This window comes from Eucyclogobius newberryi, unplaced genomic scaffold, assembly GCF_026437365.1.
Source record: "Eucyclogobius newberryi isolate DKJ021-1_F unplaced genomic scaffold, fEucNew1.0.hap1 SCAF_20, whole genome shotgun sequence".
Classification (NCBI taxonomy): domain Eukaryota; kingdom Metazoa; phylum Chordata; class Actinopteri; order Gobiiformes; family Gobiidae; genus Eucyclogobius; species Eucyclogobius newberryi.
In genome coordinates this window covers 24,715,135-24,740,602 of record NW_027315835.1, presented here as the reverse complement: position 1 = coordinate 24,740,602, position 25,468 = coordinate 24,715,135, and the positions used below count along the sequence as shown (strand labels likewise).

At 41.6% G+C, this 25,468-nt stretch overlaps 1 protein-coding gene across 1 annotated transcript in view; it reads left to right on the top strand.

Moving 5' to 3' along the window:
- The first annotated feature begins 13,485 nt into the window (after positions 1–13,485).
- Positions 13,486–25,468, top strand: part of hs3st3l (heparan sulfate (glucosamine) 3-O-sulfotransferase 3-like) — a 41,674-nt gene continuing 29,691 nt past the window's right edge. Inside the window, exon 1 of the mRNA XM_072456486.1 lies at positions 13,486–14,113. Within this exon, the coding sequence (XP_072312587.1) occupies positions 13,734–14,113 (380 nt within the window). The 5' untranslated portion in view covers positions 13,486–13,733. The remainder of the gene's footprint in view (positions 14,114–25,468) is intronic.

Below are 25,468 nucleotides of genomic sequence, written 5' to 3'. Positions count from 1 at the left end.
GAGCCGAAAGGCAAATCTCTCTATTTACCGGTTGTTCTACGTTCCTACCCTCACCTATGGTCATGAGCTTTGGGTAGTGACCGAAAGAACAAGATCGCGGATACAAGCGGTCGAAATGAGTTTCCTCCGCCGTGTGGCTGGGCGCTCCCTTAGAGATAAGGTGAGGAGCTCGGTCACACGGGGGGAGCTCGGAGTAGAGCCGCTGCTCCTCCACGTCGAGAGGAGCCAGCTGAGGTGGCTCGGGCATCTGTTCCGGATGCCTCCTGGGCGCCTCCCTCGGGAGGTGTTTCAGGCATGTCCCACCGGGAAGAGGCCCCGGGGAAGACCCAGGACACGCTGGAGAGACTATGTCTCTCGGCTGGCCTGGGAACGCCTCGGGATCCCCCCGGAGGAGTTAGAGGAAGTGTCTGGGGAGAAGGAAGTCTGGGAGTCCCTGCTCAGACTGCTGCCCCCACGACCCGGCCCCGGATAAAGCGGCAGAAGATGGATGGATGGATGGATAGTTTCACATAATACAGGTCCTTAAATGACCATAGTAGAGAGAACACAGCGGAAGTCCTGATGCGTTGCACTGTGTATTAGTACAGCAGGAGCAGATTAGCGCTGTATGGGTGTAGCCCGCTTTATAATCCAGAGAGTGTCCATGTTGAGATTTGTTCCGTTATGGCTCTTGTGTCCTGGACCATAATCCCACTCTTCTACCACAATGGTGACAGCTGTGGCTCTGGAGTGAAGCAGAACGGAGCAAGTGATCCAGCAGCTCTACACTCTCTGCAGCACTAATGGCTAAGAACTAACCACATATAACCCTACACATATATTTCCGGAAGCCTGCCCCTCCTACATGATTATTTTGCTACCGTTTTCTTACTATTATTTTTCATTAGTGTATACCTTGGACAATTACAAGTACGGGGTCTTGATATTTTGTTTCAACTCTGCATCCGACCTCATGGCATGGCATTACTATTATGTATGTAAACAGCCTGGAGCAAATCATCCATCATCATCCCTGTCCCCAAGACGCCCCAGATCCCTGGAGTCAATGACTACAGGCATGTGGCGCTGATGTCTGTCGTCATAAGGTCCTAAGCCAGGATCCTCTTTGGGGACTTCAGCTCTACATTCAACACCATCCTCCCTGCTCTGCTCCAGGACACGCTCTCCCAGCTCAATGAATTCCTGACAGATAGGAGGCAATGCGTGCGGCTGGGGAAGGATGTCTCGGACACTTGGACTATCAGCACAGGGCTCCACAGGGCTGTGTACTTTCTCCACTGCTCTTCTCCCTTTACACAAACTGCTTGAAGAGTGGGTCCAGCTCGACTCAGACGGTCCCTCATCTGCCTGAAGAGTGGGTCCAGCTCGCCTCCGACGGTCCCTCATCTGCCTGAAGAGTGGGTCCAGCTCGCCTCAGACGGTCCCTCATCTGCCTGAAGAGTGGGTCCAGCTTGACTCCGTCGGCCCCTCATCTGCCTGAAGAGTAGGTCCAGCTCCAGTCTCCTCGTGTCCGTCTGTCCGTCTGTGAGAGTCGGATCTCTCCTTCACTGGAACTCCTCCAGGTTTCTACGCTTTTTTCCCAAAGAGGTTTTTTTTGTAGTTTTTCCTGGCCGAGAAGGAGAGTCTAAGGACAGAGGACCCTGGGACATCGTCCCTCGCCACCACAGACATTGTCTGACTCCATCGCCACCACAGACATTGTTGATTCATTTCTCCCTGTGGCCCTCAGAGGCAACTGTTGTTGTGATTTTGGGCCTTACAAAAATAAATTGATTTGATTTGATTTGCTGCACCTCCAGCCATGACGCCATTAAACTGATCAAGTTTGCAGATCGGACTCATCTCGGACTGGGATGAGTTTGTCTAAAGGAGGGAGGTGGACCGGCTGGTGTCCTGGTGCAGTGGTAACTGCACCTGTGGAAATGATCGTGGACTTCAGGAAAGTCATAGCTCTTTATTTTCTAATCTGTTCACACTTAACCGGGCATTTTTGTTCCTCTGCTTTCCATCACTATAGAAATGTGCTGCATAATTTAAATGAAATGAAAATAGAACTTTTCTGCATAGTCAGTGTAACCATGGCCACCAAACTCGCAACCAAAGAAACAAGGAGTTTCCTGGTAATCTACCAAGGAAATAGTCAGAAAAAAAATCCAGAGAATTCAGTTCTGGCTTCATTCACACATGTTGCTAAAGGGCAGGTAAGGCTGCATGTGTGAACGGAGCAACAGATTAACATGTACTAGTCTGATGCAGGTATTACAGTGTTCATAGCCATGGCTATGGCACAACACGTCATAGGAGGGCTTTTGACTAATCAGATTACACTAAATGCACAATCAAACAACAACAACAACAACAATGACAAAAAGCAATAAATACAGTGGATTTATAAAAAAGACAAAATATATAGTAGCACAGCAATACGCACATTGCACATGACTTGTGCTCTGTCACTCTTCTGTCAATTTCCAACTATTTTGTGAGGAAACTTAAACATTTTGTAAGACTTTTTTTTTCCTTTGTTATATGTGTTGCTGTTTTCAGTTGGTGGTGGTAGTACTGTTAACGCCAGGTAGGTACCTATGGTTTCTGATTGTTATTATTGCTATTATTACTATATTACTATTATATGTATTTTCTTTCTCTATTTTTGTCCAGAAATGTATGGTTAGAATTCTTCAAAACTTGCAAAATGTATTGCACACGCAGGTGGCAGTGTATGTAATGCATTTTTAGATGCTTGAAATCACTGTTGCATGCATTTGCACCCCTACTTGTACATACAAGTATATATGTTATATGTAAGATGTTTCTATTTAATTTAGAATTCTTCAAAATATCATTGTATGATCATTTGGTTTCAGGAGGAAGCCTAAGGGCCACCAAAATGTGGCCCCTGGGCCAATGTTTGGATAATCTGAATGTACAATTAACACTAAAAATGTACTTTTCAATTGTGAAAGTTGAGCCATATTTTGGCAAAAGATAGCTTTTGTCATACAATTTCAGTTGATGCGTACACTCCAGGTATATTTTTTTCCATAACCACCAGCATGTGTCCAGAATGTAACGCCACACTCCTGCTGACTGTGGTGTGAAGTGTGCTAATCCAGTCTTTGCCGGGTTAAGATGTCTCTGATTAGCCTGGCTTTCCTTTCTCTGGATGGATGGACGTGTTGGTGCTAACAGCAGGGCATTAGCATGGATTAGGGGTAGCATGCACAAGCTCATTAAAGTCCAGTCTTCACACATGCTACCTAACACATGATAACACACAAGGTATGGACCTTTATTTTGTTGAATGAAGGTTTAAACTGTCTTTGTGCATAATGTGAATGGGCTTATTTGTATTGAATTCTGTTGAAATGGCATTCTTCTACTTTTGCCATCAATGTTTTAGAACTCTGCTTTCAACTTCTTCAACTTTTCCCAAACTACTACTTGACCGATGAACAATTTGGCAAATATCTACCACATAAAAACACATTTAAAATATATAAAAGCTCCTATATTGGATTTGTCACATTCAGCTGGAGAGTACTTCCATAGGAGGACCATGGACAGAGTTGCTGACTCCACCACAGTCAAATACTTTTACAAGAACTTCAGATGGTCACAGAAGACCATCTGCTGTTTATCCACCACCACAACATCTGGTTGGTTTGCCATTACCATTCTGTCAGTCTTGGCTCGGTCCTTCTCTACCACCTTTGGGGGTGTTTCCCACTTTGACATTGGGGTTTCCAGTACAGATTTTCCTGTACACTATGCCAGCCACTTGGTTATGGCGCTCTATGTACACTTTCCCTGCCAGCATCTTACAGCACACCCTGCAGTTATGTGCTGGATTGTCTCTTTTGCCTCTTTGCACAGCCTACACCTTGGGTCTTGTCTGGTGTGGTAGATTTTGGCCTCTATTGCTCTGGTGCTCAAGGCCTGTTCCATGATGAGTGCCTCTGTGCTATCCTTCAGTCCGTTCTAGCCATTGGTAGGATTTCTTAATTTCGGCCACTTTTAGTTATGGTCCGGTGGTACATCCCTTATAGGGGCTTGTCATCCCATGATGGTCCCTCCTCTACCACTTCATCCTCTGTTCCCTATTGCCTGAGACATTCACTGTCTTATATACTTGTGAAGCTTGGACATTTCATCTAGACAGTGGCTCTCAAGTTAAAAACTGGATCCAAGGATATCATTTTTTTGTTGTTGTTTAAGGTGAAATGTTGTTTGTCCTTTTAGTGTTTTTGTATGAAAATACATTTTAAGGGTAAAGCAAGTGTAAAACTTCCTTCACAAAAATATAAATAATGTAAACAGCCAAGTTATTTTTGGATATTTTTTGGATAGCTTATTCATGGGTCTGAAGTGACAAACTATTGAATGCTGCCATTTTGAGGAGAGGTACTGTGGGTTTTCCTAATACTAAGTCTCAAAATAATTCAGTATTTATTAATAACATCCCCAAAGAAATCTGGAAATATCACCCCGTTTTCTTCTTGAGACCCGCTATTCTCTGATGTAGCATCATGACTATGTAATGGCAGAGATGGGCTACAACACACAATGACATCCTCAAAATGGCGATGACAACAAACAAGTCAAGCCAATAGCTCTTCTTTCTCAATTATATTTTTTGAGTCTAATTTTCAATAAAGGAAATAGGAAACTGGTTCAACCAGTGTAATTGCTATGTCCACATAGGAAAAACAGAAATGGTTTTGTTCCCTTAAATATATAAAGACATCACACAGTTAATCCAGTTGCTGGAGGTGTTTATTGTGTGTGCAGAGGTCAGTTGCTCCACAGGGGCCAAGGAACAGTGACTTATGGCTGTAATATAACCTTGATTACACACTGCCATTACTTTGACTCTAATTAGACTGTCACGCTACAGACAGATGAAGGATGTCAGTGCAATTCCCCCAGAGACACGCGCAACACAAACAGAAAACAGGAAAACATTATGCTCAAAGTGTAGCTATGGTTGTTTTCAGACAGTGACGGGCTCCATTTATCCAACTACACCCCAAACTTGATTTATTCAAGTTTTAACCCCAAAAAATGAAGATAAATCTGATGCAAATTTTCATAGTTTATGTAAATACTAAATAAGATATACAGTTTCCCCTTGTTAATTTTTGTAGCTAATAAGTCATGTTTTTAAAAAAAAAACTAATTTAAACCTGTCTTAATTTTTAGATTGGCAGGCCTTTTCCATTTTTATAACATAGCATGATTACATTTATTTAAGTAATCTAAACCATAGGTGTCAGACTCTGGCCTGCCAGACGTTTTAATCTGGCCCGCCGAACATTTCAAATTTATATAAAAAAATAAAAATAAAAAAGAACAAATTAAATCGATTCATAGAACCGTAGTTACATCCGTAACCGTTTTTATCGCTAAAACTACGCGTCCCACAATGCCGCCGGTGGCCACCCCTCCCTCACGGGGCTCTGCTGCACTGCTGTGTGAGCTGCCGAGGGAGAAGTGCACTTTAAGCACTTTTGAGCAGAAGTTTAGTGGTGTGTCATTTCCGGTGTACAGATAACTACACAGACGTGGAAATGTTAGTTAGTACATTTAAACGTTTTTTTTAGATCTTGAGAAGTTTATTTTGTTATAAAGTCAAATGTTTATCTCTGTGTAGAACTGTAGATCAACTGAAGTTGTAATGCACATAAACTGAAGCACAGTATTGGTGAAATTTCACTTGTTTTTTTAAATACATTTGAGTTTATCAGAACAAACGTTTTGTAATTTATTTTTATCGATCCAGTAATTGCTTCAAAACAGCGTAGGCTATATAAAGCTATTTATTTATTTTTTATTTCTAATAGTTTTATGTTTTATGTTTTAAGTTTTATGTTATGTTCGGCCCACGACCCAGCCTGAGCGTCGAAATTCGGCCCGCGGCCCAAATGAGTTTGACACCCCTGATCTACACAAAAATACCAAAAATATGTGTGTACTCAAAATTTTTGTGAAATTACTGGCATAATTTTTTGGAGTTAAAGACGTTAAACGACCCCAGGAAGAGATCTCACAAAGTCATAGATTGCAAACCACTCAGAGGGAACCCTTATCTGTGGCTTTGTTGGGAACCTTCACATACACCTGACATTAGATGTAGAAGTACTGGAAAAAATTTTAATAATACATTTAGCAAATTAACACATACCATAGGATTAAGTGATCTCTGGAGGGAGATCCCAGTGCTTTTCTCCAATCCGCATAAGAACTACACTAGAATAGACTACTTTTGAATTTTCAATAAAGATAAGTGAAAATCACAGATGTGGACATAGGCACAACAAAATAAAGTGATCATGTTCCTAATTATTTTACTGTAGATTTGGAACAAAAGACCTGGGTTCACCTCAGAGTGATATTAAGCTTTAAAAGAAACAACTTTTAACAACTTTTTAAAAAGGCCCCTTAAAAAAGCTCAGATCCTGTGATGATCCACACATGCCAGGCTCCATGTACGTGCAGTGTCGTGTGTTTGAATCTGGACTCTGACCATTTACCGCATGTCCTCCCTCTCATCCGCATTTCACGGTCAGCTGTCCTGTCTAATAAAGCTAACGGGTCAAAAAATCGGACAAATAATTTTTTTAAAAGCTCAGATCCCTCAGAATTGGAAGGAAGTCATCATATCCATCCATCCATCTTCTTCCACTTATCCGGGGCCGAGTCCACTTCCGACTCCCCAGACACTTCCTCCAACGTCTCCGGGGGGATCCCGAGGCATTCCCAGGCCAGCCGAGAGACATTGTCCCTCCAGCGTGTCTCTTCCCAGTGGGAAATGCCCGAAACACCTCAGCTGGCTCTCAACATGGAGGAGCAGCGGCTCTACTCCGAGCTCCTACCGTGTGACTGAACTCCTCACCCTATCTCTAAGGGAACGCCCAGCCACCCTGCAGAGGAAACTCATTTTGACCGCTCGTATCCACAATCTTGTCCTCTCGGTCATTACCCAAAGCTCATGACCATAGGTGAGGGTAAGATCGTAGATTGACCGGTAAATCGTGAGCTTTGTCTTTCAGCTCAGCTCCCTCTTTACCACAACGGTCCGATGCAGCGACTGCATCACTGAATCACTGAATACGCTACACCGAGCCGCCTGTCAATCTCACGTTCCATCCTTCCCTCATTCTTGAACAAGACTCCGAGATACTTGGACTGCTCCACTTGGGGCATGGGCTCGCCATGCACCTGGAGAAGGTAAGCCACCTTTTTCCGGTTGAGAACCATGGCCTCGGATTTGGAGGAGCTGTTTCTCATCCCAGCCACTTCACACTCGGCTGCAAACCGTCCCAGTGCATGTTGCAGGTCCGGGTTTGATTGAGCCATCAGGACAACACTGTTGATGAGATCCTGTGATCCCCAAACCGGACACCCTCCGACCCCTGACTGCGTCTAGAAATTCTGTCCATAAAAACAATGAGCAGAACCGGTGACAAAGGGCAGCCCTGGCGGAGTCCAACACGCAGTGGGAACAGGTCTAACTTACTGCCGGCAATGCAAACACAGCTCCTGCTCCGGTCATACAGGGACTGGAAGGGCCCCGTACCCCATACACCCGGAGCACCCCCCAAAAGATGCCCCGAAGGACACGGTCAAAAACCTTCTCCAGATCCACAAAGCACATGTGGACTGGTTGGGCAAACTCCCATGAACCCTGGAGCACCCGATGGAGAGTCTAGAGCTGGTCTAGTGTTCCACGACCTGGACGAAAACCACTCTGCTCCTCCTGAATCCGAGGTTCGACTATCGGTCGGATTCTCCTCTCCAGTACCCTGGAATAGACCTTACCCGGGAGGCTGAGGAGTGTGATCACTCTGTAGTTGGAACACACCCTCCAGTCCCCCTTCTTGAACAGAGGGACCACCACCCCGGTCTGCCAGTCCAGAGGCACTGTCCCCGACCGCCACGCAATGTTGCAGAGACGTGTTTGTCAAGACAGTCCTACAACATCCAGATAATTTAGGTACTCATCCACACCACGAGCCCTGCTACCGAGGACTTTGCTAACAACCTCAGTGATTTGGGTGATGGACCTCAGTCTCTGCTTCTTCCTCGGGAGACGTGACAGTGGGATTAGGAGATCCTGAAAGTATTCCTTTCACCATCCGACAACATCCCCAGTCAAGGTCAGCAGGTCTCCAACCGCACCATAAACAGTGTTGGTGAAGCACTGCTTCCCCCTCCTGAGGCGCCGGACGGTTTGCAATAATTTCTTTGGGGCCGACCGGTAGTCCTCCGCCATAGCCTCCCCAAACTCCTCCTAGCCCCAGGTTTTTGCCGCCACGACAGGCACCTGAGACCTTGCGACCACTGCTCCGAGCAGCCACATTGACAATAGAGGTTGAGAACATAGTCCACTCAGACTCAATGTCAGGTGGTGATTGGTTGATAGCTCTTGCCTCTCTCTTCACCCGAGCCCACTTGGAACCATTGGCCCCAATATATTAGACAATCAAAAACTATTTATGGCGTTACAATTGGTGGGATGGAACATAACAGAGAATTCCTAGGTAAATATCTGTGTTTAATAGCAGAAATTACAGCAGAAACATACATAAACAGATCAAAACTATTTGAGCCGCAATAACCCTTTGTGCAGTGACCTCCCTCAGATACATGTGTGTGACTGATTGAAAAACACTTCAAATTATCATTCAGGCCAGATATTGTGGAGCAGTCCGCGGCCGTGAACTGCTGGGTGACCTTTCTTGTGCGAGACAAAAGACAGAGCGCTCTACTGGGTGGGCGGGGTCACACACACAAACAGGAAGAAGACAGGGTTTAGTCATGGAGAAGTTACCATCAATGTGTGTGAAGATTTTAGCGCGCCATCAATTTAATGTTTTTATCCAAAATAATTAAGAAAACAAGGATTTTTATGAGAGAATGTATACTATATATATATATATATATATATATATATATATATATATATATATATATATATATATATATATATATATATTTAAGTTATGTCAACATTATTGTTGGGGTCATTCATCTCTGTGTGCTTTAAACAATTTCTTATTTCAAGGCAAAACTCAGCTTTTTTTGTTGTTGTTGCTGCGCCATTTGTTCTGAATTGCCACAGCTGGTTATAATGGTATAATTAGAGGGATTGATGGAGCCTCACTTCTGTCAGTCTGCCCCAGGGCAGCAGTGGCTGCAGGTTTTTTTACCACAAAGTATAGAATAATGTATGACATGGCTTGACATAAGACTGGACACATTTTGACCCTATCTGTCCTGATCAGGACACATCAAAAGCCTGCCAAATCTATGGTATCACTCATAGTTGGATATTTAGACAATATTCTATTTGATCAAATTTGTGAAGGCTTTTTTGCAGCCTTCTATAAAGTTTTTGATATTCTAATTTCTCCAGGACAATAATTGCGATATTGTAAATGTTTTGCAATATCTCGTAAACTTAATGAAACATTTAAACTAAAATAATTCAGCATCCTGAAGTATATAAAAGGGCCATTGACTTGAAACATTAGGGTTAATTCCACAGTGGTGTAGCTCTTTCAGACAATGTCTGTTTTTTACAGCGTGTGTCACATCTGCTAGAGGATAATAACAGAACTAAGCCAAATGGAACGTGCCCGCTCTCTTGTGCATGTTCACGTGCACGCTCCTGAGGTCTAATGAGTCTCCCATGAGCCATTATCTCTTACCTCAGCGTTGCATATGCACATGTCTGTGAGACTATCAGCACAAGGCAAATGTGGAGATAAAACCTGCACTTACATCTTCTCTCCAGTGGGGAAAAGCAGGTGTGGAGGAAATTTAAAATCTGTCTTATCTTTTATAAGATAGATTTTTAGGATGGATGCAACTTCACAAAAGCCAAGTTTTGACTGGTCCTGATCCCTCCGAGCGGTTCACTTTAGCACTTACTTAAGAACTGTTCCATTCATGGTGGAGTGTGTCTTCATGCTCAAGTCCAGAGGCAGAGCTCTGCTATGTGAGCAACTGACACAAATTTTATTTTTTAATCATGAGGCCGATCTCAGCAATTCACAAAGCAACGTTTTGCAATTCCAAGTCTGTGTCACTGTGAAATGTAGCTAGAATAAACAAGAAATTACCTCTGATTTATCCTCGGGTTTTTCTGCATTTATTTCACTTGTCTTCGTCTCTCCGCCACGTTTAACATTGCCTTCCCCCTTAACTGTGCGCCCGAATGATCCTAGGAGCTGGATAGGGGGCATTATGCCCAGAGTACTGAGCGTTGGTCCAGGGCAGGTGCCCCGACGGCCCAGTCCATGCACACAGCGTATAGTTGTAGGGACATGGAAAGTCACTTCGCTGGAGGGAAGGAGCTTGAGCTTGTGCGAGAGGTTGAGAGATACCAATGAGACCTCCACGCACCGCTTGAGCTCTGGAACCTAACTCCTCGAGAGGGGTTTGACTCCCAATTTTCACATCACATCTTGTCCATAATGAACATCATGTTTGAGCACAAGCGTGTGCTCATGGCACCAGGACACCCTAGGCAGTGTTGGGAAAGTTCACTTTCTACATGAACTAGTTCAGTTCATAGTTCATAATTCAACATTTTGAACTAAGTTCACAGCTCCAAAAAATGAACTAGTTCAGTTATTTTTTTCAATATTATGCAATAATTGTTCTAAATTATTTCCACAGCCCAAATACAACCACAGGCAGCAATAATTTTATTAGTTTAATGCTGAAAATATGTGTCAGATTTCATCTTCATATCCAATTTTGAATCCTTACCCAGTATTTACATTCACATTGGGGACAGCCTTCCCCCATTTGTTGCTGTCCATTCAGCACCACACTAGCAGCAGTTGTAGCTTTCAACCCCACAGTATATTCTCAAAAACTTGAGGGGAAACTTGTTGGGCAAAGTTTGCACAGAAATGTTAGATTGATCCCATCCTCACCGACCTTATCATAAAACTCACGTAAATGGTCGTGGCAGGGTGAAGCAATGAACACATTCAGGCACAACACTGACCCTAGGCTGGAGTTTGATGATTGACTTTGTTGTCTGTTCATCTATTCTTCAGCCGTGTGTCTTGTGCCACTCAGATGAAGAGAGGGACTGAGCTGTCAATCGATCACCACCTGGTAGTGAGCAGTGTTCAGAGAAATGCGCTGCAAAAGTAACAAGTTACAGTAATATATTTTAAGTAATGCAGGAACATAATACATTATTGAGTTGAAAATTGGCAATATTTGTTACCTGTTACAATCTCAGTAACGCGAGTTATAAGGGCATTTGATTGCGGTCTACTGTTGGCATGAAAATTTCACTGGAGCTGTACCAGAGCTTCCTCTGGCCTGTGCAAGCGGGACTTATGCCATCGTATCACCCCGTGGCTTGCCATTTAAACCCGCCTGAGCTATTCAGTTCCTCACAGCACCCTCTATGTACACGCTCCCTCTCCCACATTCCACTGATCCCATTCAGATTATGGAGAAAAGTCCTAACGACCTCGGTCGGTCCACGCCTTTCTACCCTCTCATCCCAATATTGCATATACATCAGTGCCCTGGCACATTATGCATCGTCGAGAGACACGTACACCTGGCTGAGCTTAAGACTGAATGATTTTAAGACTGACTGACTGGCTGAACTTAACACTGACTGATCTTAACTACCTACAACTTTCTGGAAGACCGAGATGTTTCCTATTGTTGTAGTTTCCTTCATAACATGCGCCAAGCAGCTATTATTGTCACCAGGAGCGGTTGATCTGAGTCTATACATTATAGGCCTGGCCAACTGTGTAACTCCAGTTTTGTGAATGTAAGAAATGTAAGTGAAACATCTAGAAACATGCAGTTGGTGGAAATCCCATCAGGAAAGTTACATAGTGCACCTTTAAATGTCCTTATAGAAATGTATCCTCTTAATTTGGCCCATCTTTCAATGTCGCTGGGATAACCTGTACTGCTCACCAACACCAAACTTCTTAAAGATTTAATGAATCATCAAATACAGTATGCTCTTTCATTGTGTATTATTTTCCCCCTTACATATGGGAGTAGAGCAGCATTAAGTACATAATTTGAGGGTGTCCACAGTTCACTGGGTCAGGTCAGGAGTGAGCTTCACTGTGAGCAGCTGAAGACCGGTGCTAAGACTAAGCTAATTATGTAATTGGAGCAGATCAGAGCGACCAAAATGTTGTGGATGCCGACACATGCCTCTTGCTGAGAAATGTCTTTAGTGGCTTCTGGAACGACTCCAACTAAGTGTAATTCCTCAACAAAATATTAAGTTTACTTCAAATTTGTAACTTTTATCCTATTTTATAACCATAATGTTGTTTACAAATACACTTTAGGTCATGTTTTGTTTCATTCACACTACGCTTGTCTCTTTCTTCACAGCTCATAATACTCTGTTCCACCAGACGATGTCATGAGGAGGTGCCCAACAGTCCAGACACCTTCACCAGAGTCCACCATTTCTGCAGCCAAACTATCTTCCAATACAAAACATGCACCAGCAATAGGCGATGCTTATCCACATGGAGAGTGACCAGCTGAGGTGGCTAGGACATCTGTTCTGGATGCCTCTGTGTGCTGAACGCCTTGGGATCCTCCTGAAAGAGCTGGATGAAGTATCTGGGGTGAATTAAGTCTGGGACTGCTTCCTCTATGATAATGCTCTGGATAAGGATAAATAAAATGTATGATAAATGTAATATGCCAGTGGTTCCCAACAACTGAGCCTGGGCCCAAAACTGGGGCAATCTGCTACCCCCCAGAGGAAAAGATTATCATAAAAAAAAAAAAAGTGAATTCTGTTCTATTGTGTACTGCTTTGTCCCTGTGTTTTATTGTTAAAATATTGATCCATGTAACCTCAAACATGAGTAATAAGACATTTTATATACATATATGATAAGTGGCAGTACACATTTTACAGTGTTGTTGGTCCTGTTGGGATATGATTGGGCTGGGGATTTTGCCAATGTTTATGGTTGTTTATTTTATGTTTTGCTTTATTGACATTAATAATAATTAATACTAAATAGACACAAATAGAAATGACAAAAAAGTCTAAAAACGTGGCGATGACAAGCTTATTGTCTTAAAAACAACAACCAGAACATTCCTATAAAACAATTTTATATCTGGGCTTGTTCAGATTTTACTCTTATATCACTTTTATCACATAAATGTGTTTGATGAAATTGTACATATCCAAATGACAGCGTGATTCGAGTAAACAGCCACGTAATTCCTCCTTCATTACTTTTCATTACGCGCAATATTCGTCTTTGATCCCGATGCCGTGACCCTGTGATTAAAGGTAGAGCCAGAGGGGCGGGGGAGGGGATCACGCGTGCTCGTGCGTCTGCGTGTGCGTGTAGTGTGCGTGTAGTGTGCGTGTAGTGTGCGTGTAGTGTGCGTGTAGTGTGCGTGTAGTGTCAGACGAGCCCAGAATGAGGCTGTAATCCCATGTGGAGGAGCAGAGCACCGGGACACATCCAGACAACTGCGCGTAAAAGAGTTTGGAAACGCACTTTTACGCACCGGGTTTAAGCGCATTTGTGAGAATACGGCATTCGCAATACGGCATTTTGCGATTGTGACTTTTGAAGAAGTAACAAAAAAAAAAGAGTGAAAGTTGTGACTTGGCGTTCGGATCATGCCGCGCGGTGCTGGAGCGGTGTCGCGGCGGTAGCAATGGCCCGCTCTGGTGCGCGGCGATGGCGACGTTCCGCCGCCTCGCCCTCGCGTCTTCCCTCGGCGTCATCTGCTTCTCGCTCGTCTACATCTTCACGGGCTGCTGCGAAACGGAGCCGGGAGCGGGGTACGCGAGGAGAGGGCCCGTGCGCGAGTTCGAGTCCCCGGGATGGAACGCGTCCTCTCACGGCGGGGCGGCAGGAACGGGATCGGGAGCTGGGAACGGGCTGGAGAAGGACTACACCGCCGTGAGGAGGTTGCCCCAGGCGCTCATCATCGGGGTGAAGAAGGGGGGCACGCGGGCGCTGCTCGAGTTCCTGCGGCTGCACCCGGACATCCGCGCGCTGGGGTCCGAGCCGCACTTCTTTGACAGGCATTACGCTCGCGGGCTCGACTGGTACAGGTGCGTGAAGTCATGTGGCGACTGTTGTGTCAGACTCTGTGCTTTGTTTGACTGTGTTTTACCGCCACAGTCTCCCCGACAGTGATGGGAAGTAACTATGACGGTCCACTGCCTTTAAGTAGTTTAATGTGTATTTAACTTAAGTAAAGAGACCGGGTTTCATCGACTCATTTTACTCAAGAGTAAATTGCTCATCGGAACATCCCGCAAAAGTCATTCATACATTACATGAAAGCTTGAAGCCCTGTGATAGAAAGTTATTCACTGCTAAATACAACCAAATCGACAAGTTGACCCGTGTCAGTGTAGGTCATTACAATGGGTGAGCTTGGTTGTCCCTGTTGTTATTATCATTATTAGTTTTTTTGTCTAAACATTTTTATCTTTCCAGATAAAATTATGAATTATCACAACAAAATGTGTTTCAAATTTGTGCAATTGATTCTTTGTTTGTTTTTTACACCATAAAAATCTCCCAGTTTTAAGCAAAAACTGATCTAATTAATGCTTGGATCTATATGAGGACATTATTACAACATCATGACCTGCGATATGTCTCAGGTGACAACAGCACATGTATGCCAGGCTCCAAGTGCTTGGTTCCTAGTGCAGCCGGCTGCAGTGTTGTGAGTTCGATTCCCGACTTTCGACAGTGTCCTACATGTCCTTCCTTCTCTCTCATCCCCATTTCTCAACTTTGAAGAATACTTTTAAAATATCTAGTAAAGGAATAGCAACATAAAAATAAGACTTATCATCATTTCAACATTTCCAGTTAAGTGAATGGATGCTTTTGATGAATTTATGTGTGAGACGAGATCTTTTCCGCGTCCAAAGTTCCCCATAAATGCAACACAACAGTGGTGCATGACTACAGATTGACCAGAGCGCCACAGTTGGGTTATTTTTAAAGACAATCAATTAGAAGATGTTATTAACTTGTTGACATATTTTGGCTGCTTAACTGCGAGCCATCTTCAGAACTCTTACTTAATTCTGACGACACATCTTAAGAAGACAAAATTAACTTTGTTGGAGTAATTTTACTCGAGCTGTTCGAATGTGAGCTGCAAACCCATTTCAAACATATCTCATTCTAGAATTTTACGTCATAATTTCAGATGGACGGCTGAAATAACTCAAATAGCCAAGGCTGTTCACCGTTTTTGGAGAAGCATTGACTTTTATTTAACCAGCCTCACTGAGACCCGGGAGCTCACTGTATCTACAAAAGGTGACCGGGTAAACCGGAGAATAACAAAACAGAAAATACACATAATGTTGTACCATATCTTATTTGTTTGAGATTGGCTCCCCAAGTTTTTAGCAATACTTTATAGCTCAATGTTCTTTAAGCTGACAATAATCAAGTCTTGGGAGTTGACTATTGGCACCACTTTGTGAAGCTATTGTGAAAAATACTAATTACTGCTGAGAGTGAAGACATTGAACTTTGTGTTAGTTTGTGTTTCATGTAGCCCAGCAATTACAGAGATGTGAACCATAAACGAGGCCAGCAATCTGACAGTTTCACAGTGAGTTCTACTAGAGAATTCTGATTCTGATTAATTCTGTTCAGTGTTAAACAAGGATAATTAAGCAATGCAGGTTTTATGTTGCAATGTCAGTAAATCAAGTTGTATAGGGCCTTTAAGCTAATCTCCGTGTTACTGTTTGTATACATGCAGTTAGTTTTAGGTGGCTGTCCTTGAGACACAGCCATCTGTCCTCTCTATGAGTGTGGACAAGGGTTTGTAAATGTGTTTGTGTGAGAGCGTGTGAGAGCGCGTGAGGGTGGATGTCCAGTGAACACACAGCAATAATCATCACAGCCAGATGTCACAGATGTTGTGCGGCTAAGCTCCCGATGTGTACACTTGGGCCATAAAGACAATGGACAACCCAGAGAATCAGTGTAATTCAGATCTCGGGACGTTCTTTTGACTTGTTTTATTGGTTATGGCTTTAATGGGTTCAGAAATTGAGATAAAAACTATTATTTTTATGAACTATTATTTGTTGTTCAGCAATTTTGTCAAAGTATTTGGAGCAGGTTGTGTGCACAAACCACATCACAATTGTGACTAAACTTGGGACTAAAGTCTCAAGACTAAAACATATATAGACCAGGACCAAACCAGGACAAGTTTGCACCCTTAGTTTCTTTTTGCTTCAACATAATACATGTCGGTGTAATCCCTCATTCGTCCAGGTGTGTTCCATAGTAGAAAAAGCTTCAGTTGTAGTCATCTGGACTCAGTTTGAAAAAATAGACGTTTCGACTCTCATCCAAGAGTCATTGTCAATAAAAGAATTTAGATCGAGAACTCCGATATTAATACTGTTCTGTGGTAAGACCCGCCCATTGGGCGGAGCCTTCCTGAAGTAGAAAGAGTTGTTTGTTTCAACAGAAACTCCCCCTTGTATCTACCGAGCTAGCCTATTCAGAATCTTAATGGGCTATTAGAATCCTCTTTGTCTTTGTGAGACCCTGGCTCAACCACCCTGAGTACCTGATTAGCATCCGGATGTCCTTGTCCTGGTCCTCTACCTTTCCAGGGGTTCAGTAACCCATTATAAATAACAGGAAGATTAAACCTTAGCCCTCCATTTCTGTTTAAAGAAGGTCTTTCTTTTTTAACAAAAATAGCTTCCTTGACTCCTCTTTCAAACCATCTTTTCTCCCTGCTTAAAACCTTCACCTCACCGTCTTCAAACGAGTGATTAGAGGCTTCAAGGTGGAGATGCACGGCACTCTGTGGTCCTGAACTAGTATTTCTTCTGTGCTGATAAAGCCTCTTGTGTAGAGGCTGTTTCGTCTCACCTATGTAACGTTCTTTACAACTTTCTTCACTGCATTGGATCGAATAAACTACATTGCTCTGTTTTTGAGTCTGCAACTTGTCCTTAGGGTGAACCAGTTTTTGTCTTAAAGTGTTTCCTGGTTTAAAATAAACAGGGACTTCGTGTTGTCTAAAAATTATCTGCAGTTTTTCCGACAGGCCAGACACATAAGGGATAGAAACACCCTTCCTTCTCTGTTCAGTTTCCCTTTTGTCCTGCTTCTTGGTTCTCTTCACTCTGTTGAGAGCCCAAGCGGGGTAACCACAGGCTGAGAGGGCATTTCGGACATGTTTTTCCTCTTTCTTCTTGCCCTCTGAGCTGGTGGGCACACCTTGAGCTCTGTGTTGTAAGGTTCTGATCACACCCAGCTTGTGCTGTAGTGGGTGGTTGGAACCAAAGAGCAGATACTGGTCCGTGTGTGTAGGTTTCCTATATACTTCTATTTGGAGTTTCCCGTCCTCTCCTCTGATCGTGGAACAATCAAGAAAGGCCAAGCGATTCTCCTTAGCGTCTTCTCTTGTAAACCTGATATGTGGGTCCACAGCATTGATGTGATCAGAGAAGGTTTCCAGCTCTTGTTTCTTAATTGTTACAAAAGTATCATCGACATAGCGGAGCCACAGTTTTGGGGCTATGCCTGAGAATGAGGCCAGTGCCTTCTTCTCAAAGTGCTCCATGTACAGGTTGGCCACTATGGGAGAGACGGGCGAGCCCATGGCACAGCCATGAATCTGTCTGTAAAATTGTCCCCGGAATTGAAAGTAGGTGGTGTTCAGACAGATGTCCAACAGTTTATATATGTGTTCAGGTGTCAGTTTGGTCCTTTCCTGTAGGGTGGTGTCTTCCTGCAGTCTGATCCTCACCGCTGCTACTGCATCAGAGGTCGGGATGCAGGTGAACAGGGACACAACATCATATGAAACCATGAGGTCATCTGGGTCCAGTTGGAGATGTTTCACTTTATCCACAAAGTTGTGCGTGTTTTCGAAAACACGCGCAACACATATCAGGTTTACAAGAGAAGACGCTAAGGAGAATCGCTTGGCCTTTCTTGATTGTTCCACGATCAGAGGAGAGGACGGGAAACTCCAAATAGAAGTATATAGGAAACCTACACACACAGACCAGTATCTGCTCTTTGGTTCCAACCACCCACTACAGCACAAGCTGGGGGTGATCAGAACCTTACAACACAGAGCTCAAGGTGTGCCCACCAGCTCAGAGGGCAAGAAGAAAGAGGAAAAACATGTCCGAAATGCCCTCTCAGCCTGTGGTTACCCCGCTTGGGCTCTCAACAGAGTGAAGAGAACCAAGAAGCAGGACAAAAGGGAAACTGAACAGAGAAGGAAGGGTGTTTCTATCCCTTATGTGTCTGGCCTGTCGGAAAAACTGCAGATAATTTTTAGACAACACGAAGTCCCTGTTTATTTTAAACCAGGAAACACTTTAAGACAAAAACTGGTTCACCCTAAGGACAAGTTGCCGACTCAAAAACAGAGCAATGTAGTTTATTCGATCCAATGCAGTGAAGAAAGCTGTAAAGAACGTTACATAGGTGAGACGAAACAGCCTCTACACAAGAGGCTTTATCAGCACAGAAGAAATACTAGTTCAGGACCTCAGAGCGCCGTGCATCTCCATCTTGAAGCCTCTAATCACTCGTTTGAAGACGGTGAGGTGAAGGTTTTAAGCAGGGAGAAAAGATGGTTTGAAAGAGGAGTCAAGGAAGCTATTTTTGTTAAAAAAGAAAGACCTTCTTTAAACAGAAATGGAGGGCTTAGGTTTCATCTTCCTGTTATTTATAATGGGATTCTGAACCCCTGGAAAGGTAGAGGACCAGGACAAGGACATCCGGATGCTAATCAGGTACTCAGGGTGGTTGAGCCAGGGTCTCACAAAGACAAAGAGGATTCTAATAGCCCATTAAGATTCTGAATAGGCTCGGTAGATACAAGGGGGGAGTTTCTGTTGAAACAAACAACTCTTTCTACTTCAGGAAGGCTCCTCCCAATGGGCTGGTCTTACCACAGAACAGTATTAATATCGGAGTTCTCGATCTAAATTCTTTTATTGACAATGACTCTTGGATGAGAGTCGAAACGTCTATTTTTTCAAACTGAGTCCAGATGACTACAACTGAAGCTTTTTCTACTATCAACATAATACACACAATAAATCATTATTTTGTTGCACTACTTTATGTATCTTTTTCTGATGGAGATCTTGTTGCCTTGTATGTAAATGTTCCACAGTATGACACAAAATATTCAGTCACAGGTGTTTTATTGCTTGAAAATATCTTAAAAAACATGCATTCTCACTGTGAGTGGAATCACCTCTCCACAGATCGGACCTGTAACCTGGTTTTCACTGCTTGTCTCCATGGAAATGAGTATGTTTAATGCCAGACTGTGTATTAGTCAAGCAAAGCACATTGAAATAAGCAGATGGTGGACCCTTCACCAGAAATTTGACATAGTGCTTCTTATTCATGTCATGTTAGTTTATCTGTGATATTTTGAGAACTTTTGCCCATTGACTTGGAGAAACTTTTATACGTTTTTACAAATAAGGAGTTATTACACCTCATTCCAAATTATTATTATTATATAAGTGTCATACAGGTCATTTCCACTTTATAATGCCGGCCACCATTTTCCAGCAGCATGGGAAAGAGAAAGGATCTCTCTACTGCCGAAAAGCGTGAAATAGTTACATGATATTTTACGAAAACCTAAGCGTGATCATCGTACTATTAAGAGATTTGTTGCTGATTCAGAGCACACACAGATTTGTGTAGATAAAGGCTCAAGGAGGAAGGTTTCTGCCATACAAAGACATCAGATTAATAAGGCAGCTGCTAAAATGCCATTACAAAGCAGAAGAGGTATTTGAAGCTGGTGCCTCTGGAGTCCCGCGAACATCAAGGTGTAGGATCCTCCAGAGGCTTGCAGTTATGCATAAACGTTCTTTTTGGCCACCCTCAACCAACACACGAAATGGCTCCAGTGGGCCCCGAAATACATGAAAACTGATTTTCAAACAGTTATGTTCACTGATGAATCCCATGCAACCCTGGATGGTCAAGATGGATGGAGTGGTGGATGAGTGGTGGAGGGTCCCATGCTACAATAAATATCTCTGCATCATTGGCTGCTATGGGCATAAAAGTAGACAAACTCATGGTGTGGCCCCCATCCTCCCCTGAACTCAACCCAATAAGAACCTTTGGAGCATCCCTAAGCGAAAGATCTATGAGGGTGGGAGGCAGCTCTGTGAGGCTATATTGACATCCTGCAAAGAAATTCAAGCAGAAACTCACCAAAAACTCACAATTCAATGGATGCAAGAATTGTGAAGCTCCTATCAAATAAGGGGTCACATGTTAAAATGTAACTTGACCTGTTAAGATGTTTTGTTTGAAATAGCTTTTGATTTCAGTAAATATGACCTTATGCTTCTAATTTAACAAATGATCCTTTTCAGTTCTTTACAATATTAACATGGTTTTAAACTGTGTATAATACTTTGGAACAGTGCATTTCATTTTTTTATTTTCTAAAAAAATAGAATACTCTCATCATTGGGAGGTTTGTTCAATAACCTTCAAATTGTATTCTAAAGGCTGATGACTTGGAAATGATGATGACTGTCATTTATATTGACTATATAATAATTGAAAATATAATATGCATAATAAATTGAAATGCAGTGCATAGTAAAAACTGTAAACAAAGCAATGACCACCGTAGTGCTCTGATTGAATTATTTGTTAAAGAATCAGAATCAGATTAGGTTTATTGCCATTGTCAATGAACAAAATTCACAAACATAGGAACTTGTCTTGGTGATTTGATGCAAACATAAAACAATAAACAATGAACAATGAATAGGTCATAACAATATGCTATCAGATAAAAAAATAAGAATAGAAATAAAGATAAAAAATAGGTTTAATATGTACACAAGTTTATAGTTGTACAGATATACATATGCAGTGCAGAAAGTGAACAGTGCAGTGAGTGATTCGATTATTGTTAAAGTGACTGTGTGTTTTAAAAAGTGTTCATGAGTCCAACGGTAGAGGGAGTTCTTGTGGCGGGAGGTTCTGGTCCCGATGGACAGTAGCCTCCTGCCTGAGGGGAGTGGCTCAAATAGTCCATGTCCAGGGTGAGATTCTGCTTCGGTCTTTCTGCAGATTCAGGCAGCCACTCTACTAATTATATTAGTAATCCTAACTTGACTGATATTCATTGAAGTGAATATATGTACTTCTCAGAGGAGGGACTGCTTTTAGAAAAATGTATCAAGTTCTTTCATAACACCCTGTCAAAGTGCCCATATTCACAGGGAAATACTAACTGTTAGGGAAAATGTGGCAGCCAGGAGGCAAACCAATATCATGTGTTTTGGGACTGTCGTGTCGCTCAAAAATATTGGACTGAAATTAATAATGCATTGCAGACTGTTTTTGTCATTGGCATCCCTTGCAATTTTAGAACTATGTATGTGCACCCCAAAACTCCTGCCATGAACCTAATCAATGGATACCTGGCGGCAGGGAAAAATGCCATAACAAAGAAGTGGATGACACAAACTTCACCAATGATCAAGGACAGGACTGACAGACATCAACAAATTGAAAAAATGACGTGGAGGGAGTTTCTTAGACATGACATCCTGAAATTAGCGTCCAAGCTCATTATATGTCTGCTTCTATGCAGAAAGACCAAATCGCCCCAGGTGAACTTGTAATATAGAGCCAATTTGCCTTCACACTCAGTAGGTAAGCGCTGGTCTGTGAGTCTGAGATCAGGAGACACAAACAGACGTACACTTACACTTTTTTTACAGTTATTATCATTTTATTTATCTATTATATATATATTTATATAATAGATATAAATATATAGATATTTATATATATTATATATATATATATATATATATATTTTTTTTTTTTAAATATAAAGTAGGACAAAAATAACAAGATTTTTCAATGTTCAAATCAAGTCTGAATGTATATATTTCCTTATTGCAAATGTCCAATATAATGTCGGTCCAGTCCTTGGTTGTCGGTGCAATTTGTGTCATCCATTTTTCGTGAGTGTTTTTGCTGTGGCCAAGAGAGTATACTCCAAAGGTACATTTATTATGTCCATGACAGGTGTCTTGAGGCCCAAGTACATAGTTCTGGAATCCAGTGGGAGGGTCTGTAGCACTTTATTAATCTGGACAGTCCAAAAACACATGATAATGGTGTACCTTCTGGCTGCCACAGTTTCTCCAGCAATTGGAATTTCCTTATGAATAATGTGGACTTTGACATGGTGTTGACAAAAATCGTGTCACACTTTTCCATTAAAATTATTTTCAAGAATGTGATTTTGTGGTTCTCCAGTGAGTTGTGCATATAATTATGTTCCTATTCTTCATCAGTCAAAATAAAAACATCCTCTCTTATCAATTTATTTTCTAATTTCTATCATTAGTAGAGTGGCTGTCCACATTGTCAATTCTTTCATAATTTAGATGTTATTCCCTTTGAAATTTCAGATTTACAGTAAAAGCCTGAAGAAATATTTCAGTCAGGGGGTTATAATGGTCATTGGTTTGTTTATTGGTCATTGGTTTTTCCAAGAAAAAGGCTTGTTTCAACATATCAAAGCTTTGAATTTGCTTATATTTTACAACCTGTTAGAAAATATTTATTCCTTTTGTTATCCAGATGTTAAGTGTAAATCTTTTTTCATAGGACAACCAGCTTAAGATTTTAACATCTTTGTTTTATGTGTATGCTTTGATTAGCTACCTCGAGGTCGTAAGAACAGACTTTATCCAAGGATTTTCCATTTTCACCAAAGTATCTAAAAGATTCTGGAATAGGTATTTCTAAATGCCAAAGGGGGTCGCCAGAAAGTGAGAAATTCCAGTTTTTCGTACAATTAATTTGTATCCAGATACCTATATTTTAAAGAAAATGCATCAGATTAGGTTTGGGAATTCCTGGTTTGGTCAAAAATAATAAAACATCATCTGCATAGCAGGCAATTTTATGTTCCATCCCATCATTTGTGACACCATATTGGGCCAATGGTTCCAAGTACAAAGCAAACTGGAGGCGGAACCAAGTACAGTGCTCTTTCTAGAGTCAGTGGGTTGGTCAGGTGACCATTGATTTTAATTCTTGATGTTGGACCATTGTAGAGCCCCAATATTTTTTATGATTAAGTCGTCCATTGAAAATGTTTTCTGCACTTTAAATAAATACCACCAGCTCTTTTTCAGCCTTTTCAGCTTCCAAACTAATTAGTACAGCTTTGTTTTGCTATTTTTGCATAATGGTTTACTATAGGGGTCATTTTCATTGATAGACTATTTATTGACAACCCCAGAACAGTAAAAAGGTCTAAACATATTTTTAGTTTAGTTTTGTAAATAGGTATTTGTAATGCTGCCTTCTTGTGTTCTGGTTTTGTTTTAATTAGCTATATATGACTGTTTTTGTTTTAATTTCATAACATTTAACTCATAATGAACATTTTTTATATTATATTTGAGTTATTCTATTTTTGGGCAAAAATTAATTTGCTATATTTTGTTTTACATTTTTACTTAAAATTATATAAGGGACTGTTTTTGTTCAAGATTGAGGTCTGTAAAACACAACGTCCCCTCCATTCACACTCTTTTCATTGGCAGAACCTTTTTTATTTACTTTTTAAAACCATTTGTATTCAATTTTTACACAACATTAAGTAAATTGTGGCCATTTTAATACCCTCTCGTCACAAAAGGCCAATATAAAAATAATCAGAAATATATTGTGCAGAATGTATAATTAACTTAAACCCAACTTAAACAATTTGTTTTATTTATTTCTTTAAGAATAGTTTTTCTAGGCTAATCGGTTTTGTTAGCTTAATTTTGTAGACGGTTGATATTACTGATGGTTATGTGTGTCCCGGGGGAGGGGCCAGATGGAGTCCAGAGCACGTCCACACACTTGACCCGAGCATGACCTCTGACCCCGGGTCGCAGCAGTGGAGTTAATGATGTGCTCTGGCTCTTAATTACAAACGCACACACACAAAGCTAACGGCTACGTAATTGTCAGAGATCTGGTAGGACAGGTTAGCTTCCAGTTTAAAAGAGTTGTTGCAGTCTGAGCTAATATGCTAAGATGCTAATAGTGGGTGATATTGACAACAGATTTACATCCTAGTATTTTTATTTAATTCAACCCGAAAGTTTTGGTTGCAGGTTTGAAGCCTGAAAAGGGATTGGAAATTTAAAAAATATATATTTTAAAATAAAATCTATGTACCAGTTCTGATTTATTTAAAGGGGCACTAGATAGCATTTCTGGTGCACTTCATGGGGGTGTTGTTGGTTTGCCTGTTATGTTCATAATATGGCATTCAATTTATCTTTCAGGGAAACAAGCAAATGATGACAAAAGGTCAAATTACAAAACATTCATGTTTTTTCTAGGGATTTTTTCCACGAAGACAAGCATGGCAGAATATCCACTTGAGAAGTTTCTAATTGCACCTTTAATAAAGACTACTAGACATGCAGATACATTTTTGCACAGTAGTTAGCTATTACCTGAGAGGGTAGTGATAGAACTATCAATTTTTTTTCTTCTCTTCTGAACTCCTAAACAAAGAGCTGAACGATGAGTTACATCACCATATTTGGTGTGCCCACATCCTGGTGTTATGTTTATGTTCTGTAACAGAGGGTTACAATGTCCACCGAGGTCAGCAACAGCCAGTCTCACGTATCAAATGCATTCACAACATATTACTGTATCTGCTACTACCACTTCAGTCATAGCACCACTGCCCCATCACACACCAGCAGTTTTTCTCTACAGACGTGTTTCTAATTATTATTTTGTTTGGTGGGACAGTAGCTGTGATACAGGTGGTAGTGCTTACTTTTGTTGTGTCCTTAGGCAAGGCTCCCGAAACGTTCAAGTGTGAGTGTGATAAACCGCTGTATTTCTACTGATGCTAACTAGCCCACATACTTGTTTCTTGTTTATCTATGCACCACATTCACATCACGACCCAAAGTATTATATTTATTGTGCATAATGCATCTAAAATTAACCAAAGTCAATGCATTCTTAAAGAGAGGTTAAACACCTTTTTGTGAATATCTGTGATCAGCCTCATGATTAAAAAGTATAATTCAGGTATGATTTAGATTTGAATTATTAAGAAAACATTATGCGTGCATGGAAGGCTGCTATCAACTCAAATCATGCCCAAGTGCTCTGCGTCATAGAACAACCAGGTAAAGCAATAACATTTCTATCAAGACATGTGGCAGATCCTTCACCAGAAAAAGTTACAGTGTACATTGATTCTTAGGTTGATACTTTAGTTTATATATTTGTTGCAACTATTTAAATCTGGTTGGCAATGCATGTCTGTAGCAAAAATAAGTTCCCCTTGCAGACGCATAAACAAATTCTAATTCTGAAAATTCACAAATTGA